At 46.0% G+C, this 17458-nt stretch overlaps 1 protein-coding gene across 6 annotated transcripts in view; it reads right to left on the bottom strand.

Annotated features, from left to right (window-relative positions):
• Positions 1–17458, bottom strand: part of LOC109901946 (DENN domain-containing protein 4B-like) — a 44161-nt gene that overhangs the window by 3442 nt on the left and 23261 nt on the right. For 3 of the 6 annotated variants that reach the window (XM_031786873.1, XM_031786874.1, XM_031786875.1), the window contains exons 6-26: positions 11941–12182; positions 11728–11794; positions 10943–11001; positions 10597–10741; positions 10311–10486; positions 10088–10188; positions 9589–9804; positions 9264–9409; positions 8924–9060; positions 8612–8726; positions 7779–8114; positions 7519–7663; positions 7227–7379; positions 4027–4264; positions 3634–3910; positions 3195–3475; positions 1751–1913; positions 1412–1651; positions 1198–1297; positions 935–1100; positions 1–59 (exon numbers count right to left, since the gene is read on the bottom strand). In XM_031786873.1, the coding sequence (XP_031642733.1) occupies positions 1–59; positions 935–1100; positions 1198–1297; positions 1412–1651; positions 1751–1913; positions 3195–3475; positions 3634–3910; positions 4027–4264; positions 7227–7379; positions 7519–7663; positions 7779–8114; positions 8612–8726; positions 8924–9060; positions 9264–9409; positions 9589–9804; positions 10088–10188; positions 10311–10486; positions 10597–10741; positions 10943–11001; positions 11728–11794; positions 11941–12182 (3562 nt within the window). The remainder of the gene's footprint in view (positions 60–934; positions 1101–1197; positions 1298–1411; positions 1652–1750; positions 1914–3194; positions 3476–3633; positions 3911–4026; positions 4265–7226; positions 7380–7518; positions 7664–7778; positions 8115–8611; positions 8727–8923; positions 9061–9263; positions 9410–9588; positions 9805–10087; positions 10189–10310; positions 10487–10596; positions 10742–10942; positions 11002–11727; positions 11795–11940; positions 12183–17458) is intronic. The other 3 variants (XM_031786876.1, XM_020497966.2, XM_020497968.2) reach the window with 3 other exon arrangements.

Here is a 17458-nt window from a genome sequence, read left to right as displayed (position 1 = left end):
CAACATGATCTCTACCCATGGCAGCCAGTGTGAGGAAGAGCATCTCTCTGTACAGACTCCTGGACAAACAACACAAAGTACTATCGATCACAATTGTGCAATCACATAACAAAAACATTGCCTTGACAAAGTAGAGTATTCATACCTCTCGACTTATTCCACATTATGTTGTGTTACAGCCTGAAGTCAAAATGGATTAAATAGATTTTTTTCACCCATCTACACACAATACCCAATAATGACAAACTGAAACCATGTTTAGAAATGTTTGCCAATATATTGAAAATTAAATACAGAAATCTCATTTTCATAAGTATTCATACCCCTGAGTCAATACTGTGTAGAAGCATTTTTGGCAGCGATTACAGCTATGAGTCTTTCTAGGTAATTCTCAAAGCGCTTTCCACACCTGGATTGTGCAACATTTGCTCATTCTTTTCAAAGTTCTTCAAGATCTGTTAAGTTTGCTGATCATTGCTAGACAACCATTTTCAGGTCTTGCCATAGATTTTCAAGACTAACTCGGCCACTCAAGAACATTCACTGTCTTCTTGGTAAACAACTCCAGTGTATATTTGGCCTTGTGTTTTAGGTTATTATCCTGCTGAAAGGTGAATTCCAGGTTTTCCTCTGTGCTTAGCTCCATTCCATTTATTTTTTATCCTGAAAAACTCCCCAGTCCTTAATGATTACAAGCATTCCCATATCATGATGCAGCCACCACTATGCTTGAAAATAGCTTTGACATTATGTGGAATTGTGTGTAGGGCAGTTACAATTTTTTATTTGAAAAAAAATCCATTTAACGTTTTGTATAACAACAAAACGTTGAAAAAGTCAAGGGGTGTGAATCATTTCTGAAGACACTATTACTTACACAAACTAAAAAATGTAATCAACAACTGATGATTCAGAGGCCATTTCCTGAACTCACCTTTGTATCTTGGGCGTGCCTGGTTGCTTAGCAATGGTTTCCAGGAAGAGGGTGATTCCCTTGTGTATCTCGTTCATGCCGACCCAGCGCAGCACTTCCTCCAGGAAGGCCAGGGTGAAGGGGTGGTTGTGCCTCCGCCAGCTGTGGTTCCGCATGGGTACGCCACCTGAGAGAGAGAGAGAAAGAGAGAGATATGTAATTCATGAAAGGATCTTAACCTGTATCATCTGAGTATTTCCTTGTAAATAACGTGTGTATCTTACTGTGTATCCTCCACAGGATGTAGAGGGGGGGCCAGTGGTCTGTGTCAGGGGTCAGTGTGTCCCACAGCAGCCTCACCCTCACTGCTGAGTTCTCTGAAGTCTGACATACACGCAGACAGGAGCTCAACATTAGAATGAGGACATTATGTATTGTAATATACTAATGCTAATAATTCATCACTAGGCCCCAAGAGAAGCCTGGGAGCAGAGTTACCTGTGCTAGTTGGTTGGCCAGCGGTGAGGAGCGAACCAGCTGCAGCAGGTTGCTGGGCAGGCCCAGGCGATGGAAGTACCACACTAGGTTCCAGAAGATGATGGAGTGGCTGTCCAGCAGCTGGCCCTGTGCCAGCACCGCCTCGCCCTCGTTCTCCAGCAGGCTCTCAAGCTCCTTGCGCAGCACCAATGGGCTCAGGTAGGCCACCGTCACCTGGGGAGACTCGCCCACCGATGAACCCTGGAGTCAATAACACGTTAACTGTGGTTATAGCAAGACTGAATATTTTCCAGAAGCCAAAAGATAAAGATGAGAAATAAACCAGTGTTGGTAGAGTACCATGGTAGCGCTGCTGCTCTCAGAATAACTGCTGGTCTCAGAACTGGAGTCCTCACTCACACCGTTGTGACCCAGGATGGCCTCCTGGCCACCAGGGGGCTTGGCTGCACTCTCCACCTCCTCCTCCGTGTTCCAGTTGGTACGTTCCAGGCTGTGGTGAGTGCTTTGTTAGTCAAAATGAAAGGATTGGGTGATAAAAAAGTTTAAGAATCATACAGTCCTCAACATACATGACACAGTCCTCACCATACATGACACAGTCCTCTCCATACATGACACAGTCCTCTCCATACATGACACAGTCCTCTCCATACATGACACAGTCCTCTCCATACATGACACAGTCCTCTCCATACATGACACAGTCCTCTCCATACATGACACAGTCCTCTCCATACATGACACAGTCCTCTCCATACATGACACAGTCCTCTCCATACATGACACAGTCCTCTCCATACATGACACAGTCCTCTCCATACATGACACAGTCCTCTCCATACATGACACAGTCCTCTCCATACATGACACAGTCCTCTCCATACATGACACAGTCCTCACCATACATGACACAGTCCTCTCCATACATGACACAGTCCTCTCCATACATGACACAGTCCTCTCCATACATGACACAGTCCTCTCCATACATGACACAGTCCTCTCCATACATGACACAGTCCTCTCCATACATGACACAGTCCTCTCCATACATGACACAGTCCTCTCCATACATGACACAGTCCTCTCCATACATGACACAGTCCTCTCCATACATGACACAGTCCTCTCCATACATGACACAGTCCTCTCCATACATGACACAGTCCTCTCCATACATGACACAGTCCTCTCCATACATGACACAGTCCTCACCATACATGACACAGTCCTCACCATACATGACACAGTCCTCACCATACATGACACAGTCCTCACCATACATGACACAGTCCTCACCATACATGACACAGTCCTCACCATACATGACACAGTCCTCACCTTTGGGGCGGCAGGGTAGCCTAGTGGTTAGAGCGTTGGACTAGTAACCGAAAGGTTGCAAAAAATCCCTGAGCTGACAAGGTACAAATCTGTTGTTCTGCCCCTGAACAGGCAGTTAACCCACTGTTCCTAGGCTGTCATTGAAAATAAGAATTTGTTCTTAACTGACTTGCCTAGTAAAATAAAAGGTAAAAGTAAAACATTACACAGTCCTCACCATTTGTATTTAGACAGTAAAACTGTAGCTTCACTTTCCAAATACATATGGTGAGGACTGTACATGGCCCTGAATAGACAGATTGAATAAGAATAGGAGTCAAAATGAAGGGATTTTGACTTCTACGGGCCCTGGTCAAAAGTACTGCACTATATAGGGAATAGGGTGCCATTTGGGACACACAAAAATGTTAGGGTGATGTTATGATGAGAGGAGTAGTCCTACCTGCTGATGGGTCCTAGGTCACAGATCTCAGCGTTGAGAAGGGGGACGAAGGTGGTCGAGCAGAAGGGACAGCTGGAGTTGAGGTTGGAGTCGTCAGACGTCCACCCGGCCATTATCTCCTCATCATAGACCAGGGAGTTACAGCTCCGACACAGGGAGCAGCTCGACATCAACACCTGTAGTCCCGCTCCCTCTTGGTTGGTGTCCCAGGACTTGCGGAGAGGAAAGGCCAAATTGGTGGTGTCAGGGAGGTCAACGTCACTCCCCACCGACAGAGAACTCTACAGAGGAAAAGGATGGTGGAACATTAAGCATGTTTTGACAGGTTTGATAACTCTCCCTACATCTACAAATGCATTTTACCACAGTAAACTAAATCAGATGGCCAATACAGTGTAGTTACACTATAAGCTACTAAAACCACATGTTGTCCCCTCACCTCAGAAGTAGCATTGTAGAGCCTCTCCTTAGCCTTCAGTAGGCTCTCAGCCACCTTTCGGGACTGTCTCTGTTCTGACACCCGGCTCACAGGCCCGTTTTCTCCCCCCGAGCGCCGGGCGTCTACACTGGCGGCCCGCCGCCCCGAGACTCGATGGCGAGTAGGCGTGAGCAGCTGCTGCAGTTTCCCCGTCAGGCTGCCCCGACTCCGTGGTGACACATTATTGTAGTTCTCGTCCACGGCCTTGCGGCTCACAGTGTCTCTAGGCCCAGGTGGCCTATATTGAGAACAGAGGAATGGGAGACATACTCTTATAGTATATCTGAGTGATATTCAAACTGTAATCCAAAAACATACCAGAACATATCAGTCCCAGCTTCTCCACCCCCTCACCTGCCGTCTCTGTCCTCAGGCTGGCAGCTGCAGTCAGGGTCAGAGTCGGCCATCTCGGCACAGTCTTTGTAGAAGGTGGACAGGCACACCTGGTCGCGGCGCACCAGGACACCACCAGGGGGAAAGGGAGAAGGGGTGGAGGTGTCTCGTGGCCCCACGGGGGGTTTACGGGAGGCGGGATCGCTGCAGCCATTGGCACCTGCGTTCCGGAGCACCGCCTTCATTGAGAGCTTAGACTCTGTGGGGTGGAAATTGTTAGGAGGGTGGTTCCCAAACAGACACAGCTGTTTGATGAGAGTGTTGTGTTACATTAAACCAAATCCAATGCGCCAAATACAACAAAATACCGTGAAATGCTTACTCGAAAGCCCTTAACCAACAATGTAGTTAAAGAAATAGAGTTAAGAAATTATTTACTAAATAAAGTAACAATAAATTAACAATAACGAGGCTATATATTGGGGGTACCGGTACCGAGTCAATGTGCGGGGGTACAGGTTAGTCGAGGTAATTTGTACATGTAGGTCCTGGTAAAGTGACTATGTGTAGATAATAAACAGCGAATAGACAGTGTAAAAACAAAGGGGGAGTGGGGGTGTAAATGGAAATAGTCAGAGTGGCCATTTGATTAATTGTTCAGCAGTCTTATAGCTTGGGGGTAGAAGCTGTTAAGGATGTTTTTGGACCTAGACTTGGTGCTCTGGTACCGCTTGCCATGTGGTAGCAGAGAGAACAGTCTATGACTTGGGCAACTGGAGTCTGACGATTTTTTGGGCCTTCCTCTGACACTGTTTGCTTAGGGGGAAAAGGCGGTGTCATGCCCTTTTCACGACTGTCTTGGTGTGTTTCGACCATGATAGTTTGTTGGTGGTGTGGACACCAAGGAACTTGAAACTCTAGACCTGCTCCACTACAGCCCCGTCGATGTCAATGGGGGGGTGTTATGCCCTCATTTTCCTGTAGTCCACGATCAGCTCCTTTGTCTTGCTCACACACACACACTGCCATGTCTCTCACCTTCTCCCTATAGGCTGTTTCATCGCTGTTGGTGATCAGGCCTACCACTGTTGTGTCATCAGCAAACTTAATGATGGTGTTGAATTTGTGCTTGGCCATGCAGTTGTGGGTGAACGGGGAGTACAGGAGGGGACTAAGCATGCACCCCTGAGCGGCCCCCGTGTTGAGGATCAGCGTGGCAGATGTGTTGTTGCCTACCCTTACCACCTGGGGGCGGCCTGTCAGGAAGTCCAGGATCCAGTTGCAGAGGAAGGTGTGATGAGCTTTATGGGAACTATGGTGTTGAACACTGAGCTGTAGTCAATGAACAGCATTCTCACATATGTGTTCCTTTTGTCCAGGTGGGAAATGGCAGTGTGGAATGCAACTGAGATTGCATTGTCTGTGGATCGGATGGGTCAGTATGCAAATTTGAGTGAGTCTAAGGTTCCAGGATGATGGTGTTGATGTAAGCCATGACCAGCCTTTCAAAGTACTTCATGGCGGAAGTCATTTAGGCAGGTTAACTTCGTGTTCTTGGGCACAGGGACTATGGTGGTCTGCTTGAAACATGTAGGTATTACAGACTTGGTCATGGAGAGGTTGAAAATGTAAATCAAGACACTTGCCAGTTGGTCCATGCATGCTTTGAGTACACGTCCTGGTAATCCATATGGCCCAAAGGCCTTATGAATGTTGACCCGTTTAAAGGTCTTGCTCACATTGGCTACGGAGAGTGTTATCACACAGTCGTCTGGAAAAGCTGGTGCTCTCATGCATGCTCCAGTGTTTTTTGATTTGAAGCGAGCATTAAAGGCATTTAGCCCATTTGGTAGGCTCGCATCATTGGGCAGCTCGCGGCTGGGTTTCCCTTTGTAGTTTGTAATAGTTTGCCAGCCCTGCCATATCCAACGAGCGTCAGAGCTGGTGTAGTAGGATTCAATCTTTATCCTGTATTGTTGCTTTGCCTGTTTGATGGTTCGTCTGAGGGCATAGGGGGATTTCTTATAAGCATCCGGATTAGTGTCCTGCTCCTTGAAAAAGGCTGCATTTAACTCGGCGCAGATGTTGCCTGTAATCCATGGCTTCTGGCTGGGATATGTACATATGGTGGGGATGACGTTGATGAAGTTGGTGCCATTATACACTGCTCAAAAAAATAAAGGTGTGTCACACTCCAGCCACATGAGGTCTAGCATTGTCTTGCATTAGGAGGAACCCAGGGCCAATCGCACCAGCATATGGTCTCACAAGGGGTCTGAGGATCTCATCTCGGTACCTAATGGTAGTCAGGCTACCTCTGGCGAGCACATGGAGGGCTGTGCGGCCCCCCAAAGAAATGCCACCCCACACCATGACTGACCCACCGCCAAACCGGTCATGCTGGAGGATGTTGCAGGCAGCAGAACGTTCTCCACGGCATCTCCAGACTCTGTCACGTGCTCAGTGTGAACCTGCTTTCATCTGTGAAGAGCACAGGGCGCCAGTGGCGAATTTGCCCCCACCTGTGGACGTAGGACCCTCATACCACCCTCATGGAGTCTGTTTCTGACCGTTTGAGCAGACACATGCACATTTGTGGCCTGCTGGAGGTCATTTTGCAGGGCTCTCTCAGTGCTCCTCCTGCTCCTCCTTGCACAAAGGCGGAGGTAGCGGTCCTGCTGCTGGGTTGTTGCCCTCCTACGGCCTCCTCCACGTCTCCTGATGTACTGGCCTGTCTCCTGGTAGCGCCTCCATGCTCTGGACACTACGCTGACAGACACAGCAAACCTCATTGCCACAGCACGCATTGATGTTCCATCCTGGATGAGCTGCACTACCTGAGCCACTTGTGTGGGTTGTAGACTCCGTCTCATGCTACCACTAGAGTGAAAGCACCGCCAGCATTCAAAAGTGACCAAAACATCAGCCAGGAAGCATAGGAACTGAGAAGTGGTCTGGTCACCACCTGCAGACCCACTCCTTTATTGGCGGTGTCTTGCTAAATGCCTATAATTTCCACCTGTTGTCTATTCCATTTGCACAACAGCATGTGAAATGTATTGTCAGTCAGTGTTGCTTCCTAAGTGGACAGTTTGATTTCACAGAAGTGTGATTGACTTGGAGTTACATTGTGTTGTTTAAGTGTTCCCTTTATTTTTTTGAGCAGTGTATAACATTCCAATGACAGTGCTATTTCTATATAATAGATATCCATCACTCACTGTCTGTTGAGCCTCTCATGCTGTTCAGGCTGTTGCTCTTCACCATAGGCCCCGTCAGCGATTCGTGGCTGGAGCTTTCACTAAGGCCGCTCCAGCTGGACTGACGAATCAGGTTAGATTGTGGGCGGGATCGTTGGTTACTGTCCATTGTATCTTTTTAAAAAGACAAAACATGTTTCACCTCTGTTTTTACATATATAATGTTTTTTTTAAACCATTAAAAAAGAACACTAAAACCAATGACAATTTTTGTTACAAACAATAGTAAAAAATAAATAAATAATGTCCTGACCTGTCCGCGAGCCTACTGAACCACTTTTCTGCCATTGTCTGACTGGCTGTCTGAACTGCGCCACGGCCATCAGAACGTTACGCAACTTGGCCCAGCGTAGACGGCCACCCTGATTGGTAGAGGGCCACTTGCTCTCCAGCACTGCCTGAGGAGAGCGGGCCGAGCCAGAGGTGAGTCAATATGGAGAACAAAAATACAAACACTTACAGATGAGATCACAGACTGGGTTCAACTTTTAATTGAAGTAAATAATGTCTCACCTTGTTGTAGTATGCATAGGTGATGGTGTTGGGTGTGATCCCAGCTTTCTTCATCTCCAGAAGTACCCTAACAGCGAGCACAGGCTGCCCGTACTGCCCACACAGCTGCATCAGGATCCTGTAACACACCTCATCCGGTAGTACCACCTTCCTGGTCTCCATGTGCTTGAGCACCTCATATGCCGTTTGCAAGGCACGCACCTTGGCACTCTCCGCCCGCACAAAGGTGGGCAGATATATGAACCACAGCCCATAGCAGTGGCCCAGCAGGCATTTGGACCACATGTCGGGCACTGCCGAGTATATCTGTGCCCGCTTCTGTGCCAGCTTAATCTCCTAAAGGAGAGAGGGGGATACAGAGGAGTTAGGTCATCCAATCTAGATTTACTAAAGCTGTAATAATGTGGTTCCTATGTGTCCTAGAAGGCAAACTTAACAACACTGAAGGGTGCTTGGGGTATTCACCCAAAATACACAGCCGCCACTTTGCTTCTGCTTTTAAATATTGAATGAAGAATGAAATATGAATGCTCATTAAATTCAAATGGCACAGAAAAACAGTGAAGCATGTTCCCTCTTTAGCTGTGGAAAACTGGGTTATCATAAAGCTAACTGGGGAGTCTTGAACAGATCAAGTTGATTGATGCTAATACATTTTGATTTGCTGGCAGGGTAATGCTCTTAATAAAATAATAAAGATTGAAATTAAACAGCGTGAGTCAGCCTCTTATTATTGTATAGTTCCTAGTAGTTTTGATAAAGTGGATCCACTGGGGTTGTTGGCTTTCAGTGGGGTTGCATTGGGGCTCTGGTGCGGCGGATGGGGTCTGTACCTGTTTAGTCCGTCGTGGGGCAGGGCTGCTGGGGGCACTCCCCTTGGTAGGGACACGTAGCTGGTCCTGAGGCTGGTCAAACAGATCCATGCAGAGCACAGGGAACGTCTCATAGCTGTAAACAGACAAACACGCCGTCACTAGTCACAGCATCAGACAGTATAAAGTGCCGGGGCCCTTATTTGTGCTCATCTAGAATCAGATCAACCCTCTTATTCTTTATCATTTAAAAGACTAAACTCATCCTAGTCCCAGCCCTACTCTGAGAAGCTTAGTGAACACATACCCTGCTATATGTAGCGCCTGTGTTACCTGTAGTGAGTGGGGCACTCTGAACCGTCTGGCTCCTGGGGTTCCTCTGGGGGCATGATGAAGACCGTGTGCTCCCCACTGTGGGCCTCGTCCAGGTCTATCAGACGCACCTCCTCAGGCTTCTCCACATCCGACTGCTTACACACACCACATATATATACACAGGTAGACACAAACATTGACAACATAGAGGGCAGGAATGGATCACACACATTTCCATTAGCTGCGCAAATACAAAAAGGCTCATCCGGTTTCAGGATTAGAATCAACACACTAAAAGCTTCCATAAGATATGGTGCATCACTAAACATCCTGTAAAACACGAAGATGTGATTTTGACCTTCTGGACACACTCGTCGAAGAACTCCAGACAGGCATGGCGATCACTGACGAATGAGCACTCCTCGATGAACTGAGTGAACATCTGGGTCCTGGTCAGCTGGGTGTAGAACTTCTGGTGGTTGCGTTCACGAGACTTCAGGAAGCCTGCAAGAGCCAGGGAGTGGTTAACTTCACACATTAAAACACTAGCTTCGTAGGTGCGGTAAAACACCCACACACACGTACTCAGCTAGAAAGTTATATAATATTTGTGTACACTTGTGTAAATTGTTTTGTGAGTTATGAGTCACACACAGGCAGTCACACACCCCCCCCCCACTGACCCTGCAGGTTGAAGAGGGAGCTGCAGTCGGTGGTCCTGTCCGAAGGGGCCTGGGTGATGGGCAGCAGGTAGGCACGGTAGCCCCTCAGCAAGCAGCTCATGAAGCGCAGGAATGCCTCCTGGATCTCCAGCTCCAGCTGCTTCTGACGCCCGTAGATCAGGTCATAGTCCGTCAGCAGGAACTCCAGGGTGGCCTCCTCTTGGCCAGTGGTGTAGACTGATGGAGGGGAATGTGGGGAGGGGGGAGATGAAAAGTGAGGGAAATGGGGATAGTGGTGGAGAAAGGCACAAAGATAAAATTATGAAGATAAAAAGGAATGGCACATTGAATTATCAAGAGTCAGATGTATTGCACCAATATGTTTCAGCTTGTACTCATATTCCAGCATCGGTCCCTAGATGGGCTTCAGAATAAGTAAACTAGATGATGTAAAATGATTGACAGAAGGGAGATGAGAAGAGAATGCATGTCATGCATGGAGTCTCCAGCCATCACCCACTTTTCTCCAGAGTCTTCATCAAGTTGGTGAGGGTATTCACCAGCATCTTGCCATGCTTCCTTGGTAGCGATCGCCATGACAACAGCTTCTTGTCCTCTGCTCTGCAGGAGAAGAGAAAACAAAACTATGGATTTCATCCTTTCAAACGTGCATGTTTGGTTTTGTTGCTTCCTCTTCCATCAGTTGCATCCTGGTCCAGGTCCTTCAAGGTCAGTGTACTCACTGAAAGATGGTGTTGGTGTCCAGGTCAACACACACCACATCAGTAGGGGGGTCATAGAGGTCAAAGTAGCTGGAGTGGATGCCCACGATGAAGGGCATGGGGGCACACAGTACGTCTGCCAGCCGCAGCGGGCACAGGGGGATGTACGGGCAGTGCCAACGCAGAGGGAACGTCATCTGGAGGGATAGAGTGCATTCTTTGATTGGAATGAGTGTGTGTGTACGTATGTCTTTGTGTGTGTGATTGCATACGTGGGTGTAGGTTTGGCGTGTGTGTGTAAACTCACAGAAACCAGGGCCTCGCTGACGGAGGTGAGGACGTCGGGCCGGAGGGAGTGTAGCAGTAGTTTGTGCTCCGTCAGCACGGCCAGCAGCAGGACACAGGCGTTCTCAGGGCCCAGGTTCTGCAGCAGCTTCACAAAGCTAGCACCACTACAGACAGAAAAGAACAGACAGAAAAGAACAGCCTATTCATCAATTCATTATTGTTTTCATGGATTCACTTCAATATGATACTATAAATCCCTCAGGGGAAACTAAGCCATTGTTGGAGTGATAGCTCCTAGCGCAAAATAACTCATTCCACCACATAGTTTATTACGACTCGACCTAATGCATATTTACTGTACTGACCTGAGCAGTAAGGGGGAGGAGACAGGCTGACAGAGGAGAAGGTTGTCATAGGGGGAGAGCTGAAATGACACACACACATTTTTCAGTAACAAACCAACATGGTGGACAATAATCTACAGGTTTAAGGAAGAAAGTTCAGCCATGCTTCAATTTCATAGACCACCATTCACCAAATTGATATATGTTGATTTGAAACAAGCCATAAGGAATCAAGTTTGAAAAGCCTCATTTGACTCGATTTGAGTTTGAGAAAACCACAAACAACTTAAACAACTGTCTCTACTTTCTAGTGCCGGAAGGATCATTCAGTGATTTGAAATTATTTTAAATCCACAGTAAATTATAGATTGTTTTGATTGGGTGTTATTTTTACCCTGTCCATCTGCACACACTAACCAGTGAAACCATCAATTAATTCAACACCCATTTCCTGTGGGGGAGGAAGTCAAATCTTTAGTGAGAAACACCACAATGCTACTGGTGTCAAGTTCAAATAGAACTCAAGCGGAGTTTCCGCTTGTAACACACACACACACAGGCATATACAAACACACACAGAGCAAGCAAGCTTTTGTTCTAAACTAGCACTAAAACACCTGACTCAACTAATAATCACAGTCATGCCTTACTTGAATTAGCAGTTTTAATGCTGCCTTCTGTATAGCCCTGAGCTAAACCAATGCTTAGCAAGGTTTTCCATTCCACCTTTCTGATTCTTTCAAGTACTTTGATGTGTTAATAAGGAATAAAGATAAGAGAATTGAGTTAAAGACAGGTGTCCCTACCTGCACTAGGATGCGAGGCCGCTGAGGGGAAGGGAACGGGACGTTGTGCATGAAGCTGGAGATGTGCCTGGAGAGAGCAGAGTTCCTGTTAATAAATCAACCAACCATAGCATGAATCAATAGCCAATAGGCCTACGGTTTGTTAGCCACTAGATCAGCCAGTTTAGGTTCATAAAGACACATAGCTGATATTTGCCATGAAGGACCACTGACTTCTCAAGGGGCAGCACGTGGGGTCCGGAGATGGAGTATCGGTAGACGAAGGTGAGGAACTTCTGGAAGACGGTGAAGAAGGGCCAGTGGGAGAGAACACACACGCTCTTCTTCACTTGCAGGGTGCGGTTGGTGATAGGCCGCCGGTCCACCACGCTCACCAGGCCCAGACGGACGCTCTGCCGCTCCGAGAGGCACTCCCGTGGGAACGCCTCATAGAACTGGATGGCAGCACCGTAAACCTGGGACGGGAAGAGGAGAAACGGGAATGTTAAAAACAAAAGGATTCAGCTAACGCTAGATGCTTTGAACTGTGTGAACAGTTAGCATTTAGCAAATGTTAGAAAGATTTTTTAAAATTAAACTGTGAGCGAGTTCATACTGGAGTCATTTGCATCTCAATGTTTTTGTTGTTTTTATAGCTTCTTGCTGATGTCGCAGACAAAGTCTATATAGTAGGCCAATTTAAAACTTGTAATTTACGTAGGCAAGCATGATATTGAATAGCTGCATTGGTAAATAACTACGCACAACTCAATCAACAGATAGTTGGTATTTATCAACATTAGAACTTGTCAATGTTCATATATCACACTTGATATGCATTTCTTTGTGAGTGTGTATTTGTGAACCTTGTCAGCCACTGTAGGTCATGGCATTTTGTAGAATTATAAATACTTCAGCCCATTTGGTTCTAGAATTAGCTTTTGTTGTCGCAACCATAGAATTAGCAACATACTCCTCACTGGGGTCATTTAAAAAATATATATTTCACCTTTATTTAACCAGGTAGGCTAGTTGAGAACAAGTTCTCATTTGCAATTGCGACCTGGCCAAGATAAAGCAAAGCAGTGTGACACAGACAACAACACAGAGTTACACATGGAGTAAACAATAAACAAGCCAATAACACAAACAGGTCAATGACACAGTAGAGAAAAGAAAGTCTATATACAGTTTGTGCAAAAGGCATGAGGAGGTAGGCAATAAATAGGCCATAGGAGCGGATAATTAGAATTTAGCAGATTAACACTGGAGTGATAAATGAGCAGATGATGATGTGCAAGTAGAGATACTGGTGTGCAAAAGAGCAGAAAAGTAAATAAAATAAAAACAGTAAGGGGATGAGGTAGCTAGATTGGGTGGGCTATTTACAGATGGACTATGTACAGCTGCAGTGATCGGTTAGCTGCTCAGATGTTTAAAGTTGGTGAGGGAAATAAAAGTTATTTTTTGCAATTCGTTCCAGGCACTGGCAGCAGAGAACTGGAAGGAAAGGCGGCCAAATTAGGTGTTGGCTTTGAGGATGATCAGTGAGATATACCTTGTGATTGTGATGTCATCACTCATGACGCTATTCCCTAATCATAATCAGATGAGTTCTGAGTTACCATAGTGATGATTACTATATCAAACAAAATCAATGGAACATCATATTCCAAAATCGTCAGTCTGTGAAAAATCCATGTCCCGAAGAACTGCAGTTTCTGATAAAGAGAAAATTGTCAGCCGTGCAAGAGGTCGATCCAGGGTTAGATGCCACTGCCCTACATTGGTAAACCAGCCAATACATAAGACTGTACTTATTAGTAACACAGACGTTCTGTAATAAACTTTTTCAGTTCTGTTTCAAATGAAAGCAAATTTGAGAGTGGTCTTGGCTGAGAGTTGTTTAATTTTGTCCATACAAAGGAGAGAAGGCACTGACTCTGTGACCCAAACAGTGAAACACCCTCAGAAGGCAGAAAAGGACATAATGAATTGTGGACGTAGTGAGTGTGTCCCTCGAAGAAGGGGAAGAGCTGTAAGTAAAAAATATAAAAAAATCATACGAAAATGTTGTTTTAACACGATAGCCTAATCTTAGATTTCTTAATCTGATGCCATATGCAAATAATCCCTGATCCATGTCATGTTCATGGTAATAAAACATATTTTCAGGAGCCACTGCCCAATTTGGACAAACCAGCCCTTATACTCATTGGTTAATACAGTATGGAGGAACACTGACATTTTCTGAAAAGTTGATATTTATTTATTTTTACACCTGGTTCCGCCTCAACTTTCAATCTACAGTAAACATGAAATGAAATAAACAGTTATTTCATTGTCTTAACAGATCCATACAAAAGAGAGAGATGGCACTGACTGTGTCCCAAAAAGTGGACTACTCTCAGAATGCAGGGAGGGACGTTATGACTTGCGGACGGAGTGTGTCATCTATCCCTCAAAGAATGCCAATAACTGTGAGTTAAAAAAAAGCTTTAAAAACATGCTAACCTAATCTGAAATTCTTAATCGCATGCCATACGCAAATCATTCTTGATCCATGTCATGTTCTTGTCATAATAATAATTGAAACCTGTTCTTTTTTCAGGAAGATGAGAAAACTGTCTGCCATGAAAGAGGCAGATCCAGGACCAGACATCACTGCCCATCTTCGGTAAACCAGCCCATACATTCATTATGGCACTGGCATTTCCATTTTTTCAGATCTGTTTCAAGTGAAGGAAAATGTGAGAGTGGTCTTGGCTATACTCTCCATATAGGCTAAGTGTTGTTCCATTTGCACTGACTCTGTGACCCAAACAGTGGAACACCCACAGAAGGCAGAGGGGAATGCAGCAATGAATCGCTAACGCAGTGCATCTATCCGCCCAAGAAGGCCAATAACTGTGAATTTAAAAAACAATTAAAATCAAATATTGCCAAAACACTACAGCCTATTGCCATATGCTAACCATTCTTGATCAATGTATTGGTCTTGTTTGCATGATTATATGGAAACCTTTTCTTTTTTCAGGACGACAAGAAAATTGTCTGCCATCAGAAAGGTAATTCCAGGACCAGACACCACTGCCCAACTTCGGTAAACACGGACATTTTCTGATTCGCTTTTCTGCTCCGTTTCAAGTGAGAGCAAATGTGAAAGCGGTCTCAGCTAAATTTCCAAACAGGCTTATAGTAGTTTAATTTTGTCCTAACAGATCCATACAAAGGAGAGAGATGGCACAGACTCCCAAACAGTGAAACCTACATTGACGCCTACTGACTCCCAAACAGTGGAACCTGCACTGACGCCTACTGACTCCCAAACAGTGAAACCTGCACTGACGCCTACTGACTCCCAAACAGTGAAACCTGCACTGATGCCTACTGACTCCCAAACAGTGGAACCTGCACTGATGCCTCCTGACTCCCAAACAGTGAAACCTGCACTGACGCCTACTGACTCCCAAACAGTGGAACCTGCACTGATGCCTACTGACTCCCAAACAGTGAAACCTGCACTGATGCCTACTGACTCCCAAACAGTGAAACCTGCACTGACGCCTACTGACTCCCAAACAGTGGAACCTGCACTGACGGCCACTGATTCCCAAACAGTGAAACCTGCACTGACTCCCAAACAGTAGAGCACCTTCAGAAGGCAGAGGGAGATCACATGAGGAAAAAACAGGACCTAAGCCTTTTTGAACAGAAATGTGACAGAATGTTCAAGAGAGAGAGGGAGTGGTTAGAGGACAAGAGGAGAGAGATCAGAAAGAGGGAGATCCTATGGAGACAGAAAACTGGAAGTAGAGGGTAGATACCTAGCCAAGATGGAGGGATTGCTAGAGGACATGGCTTGGCGAGTCCAGGATTTGTCCAGAGAATGACGGAAAAACAAAGGGTGGTCAATCAAAGGTGAGCTTTAGTGACTAAACTCAGCAAAAAAATAAATGTCCCTTTTTCAGGACACAGTCTTCAAAAATAATTTGTAAAAATCCAAATAACTTCACAGATCTTCATTGTAAAAGGGTTTAAACACTGTTTCCCATGCTTGTTCAATGAACCATAAACAATTAATGAACATGCACCTGTGGAACGGTCGTTAAGACACTAACAGCTTACAGACAGTAGGCAATTAAGGTCACAGTTATGAAAACTTAGCACACTACAGAGACCTTTCTACTGACTCTGAAAAACACCAAAGAAAGACGCCCAGGGTCCCTGCTCATCTGCGTGAATATGCCTTAACTATGCTGCATGGAGGCATGAGGACTGCAGATGTGGCCAGGGCAATAAATTGCAATGTCCGTACTGTGAGATGCCTAAGACAGCGCTACAGGGAGACAGGACGGACAGCTGATCGACCTCGCAATGGCAGACCACGTGTAACATCGATCCTGTGCAGGTGTTACAGCCCATAGGCGACATTGTTGCCGGTGATGTCTGGTGAGGACCTGCTTTACAACAGGCCTTCAAGCCCTCAGTCCAACCTCTCTCAGCCTATTGCGGACAGTCTGAGCACTGATGGAGGGTTTGTGCGTTCCTGGTGTAACTCTGGAAGTTGTTGTTGCCATCCTGTACTTGTCCCGCACAGTGTTGACATCACACCTGCGGGACAAGTACAGGATGGCAACAACAACTTCCAGAGTTACACCAGGAACGCACAAACCCTCCATCAGTGCTCAGACTGTCCGCAATAGGCTGAGAGAGGTTGGACTGAGGGCTTGAAGGCCTGTTGTAAAGCAGGTCCTCACCAGACATCACCGGCAACAATGTCTATGGGCACAAACCCGTCGCTGGCCCAGACAGGACTGGCAAAAAAGTGCTCTTCACTGACAAGTCACGGTTTTGTCTCACCAGGGGTGATGGTCGGATTCGTATTTATCGTTGAAGGAATGAGCGTTACACGGAGGCCTGTACTCTGGAGTGGGATCGATTTGGAGGTGGAGGGTCCGTCATGGTCTGGGGCGGTGTGTCACAGCATCATTGGACTGAGCTTGTTGTCATTGCAGGCAATCTCAACACTGTGCGTTACAGGGAAGACATCCTCTTCACTCAAGTGGTACCCTTCCTGCAGGCTCATCCTGACATGACCCTCCAGCATGACAACGCCACCAGCCATACTGCTCATTCTGTGCGTGATTTCCTGCAAGACAGGAATGTCAGTGTTCTGCCATGGCCAGTGAAGAGCCCGGATCTCAATCCCATTGAGCACGCCTGGGACCTGTTGGATCGGACGGTGAGGCCTAGGGCCATTCCCTTGCAGGTGCCTAGGTGGAAGAGTGGGGTAACATCTCACAGCAAGAACGGGCAAATCTGGTGCAGTCCATGAGGAGGAGATGCACTGCAGTACTTAATGCAGCTGGTGGCCACACCAGATACTGACTGTAACTTTTGATTTTGACCACCCCTTTGTTCAGGGACACATTATTCCATTTCTGTTAGTCACATGTCTGTGGAACTTGTTCAGTTCATGTCTCAGTTGTTGAATCTTATGTTCATACAAATATTTACACGTTAAGTTTTCTGAAAGTAAATACAGTTGACAGTGAGAGGACGTAAATTTTTTTGCTGAGTTTATTTCAGCACTATAATGTTGTTTCTACTGTACTATCCTTCTGTTTAGTAAACTATCATCTCTTCAACGTAACCATTTTAGAACGAATCCAGTAGTAGCAGTAGTACAACTAAACAAGAATTAGTAGCTATACTAGTATTCTGTTGTTATTGCAGTTAAACAATACTT

The sequence above is a fragment of the Oncorhynchus kisutch genome, linkage group LG13 (assembly GCF_002021735.2).
Source record: "Oncorhynchus kisutch isolate 150728-3 linkage group LG13, Okis_V2, whole genome shotgun sequence".
NCBI classification, from domain to species: domain Eukaryota; kingdom Metazoa; phylum Chordata; class Actinopteri; order Salmoniformes; family Salmonidae; genus Oncorhynchus; species Oncorhynchus kisutch.
This window is presented reverse-complemented; position numbering and strand designations above follow the sequence as displayed.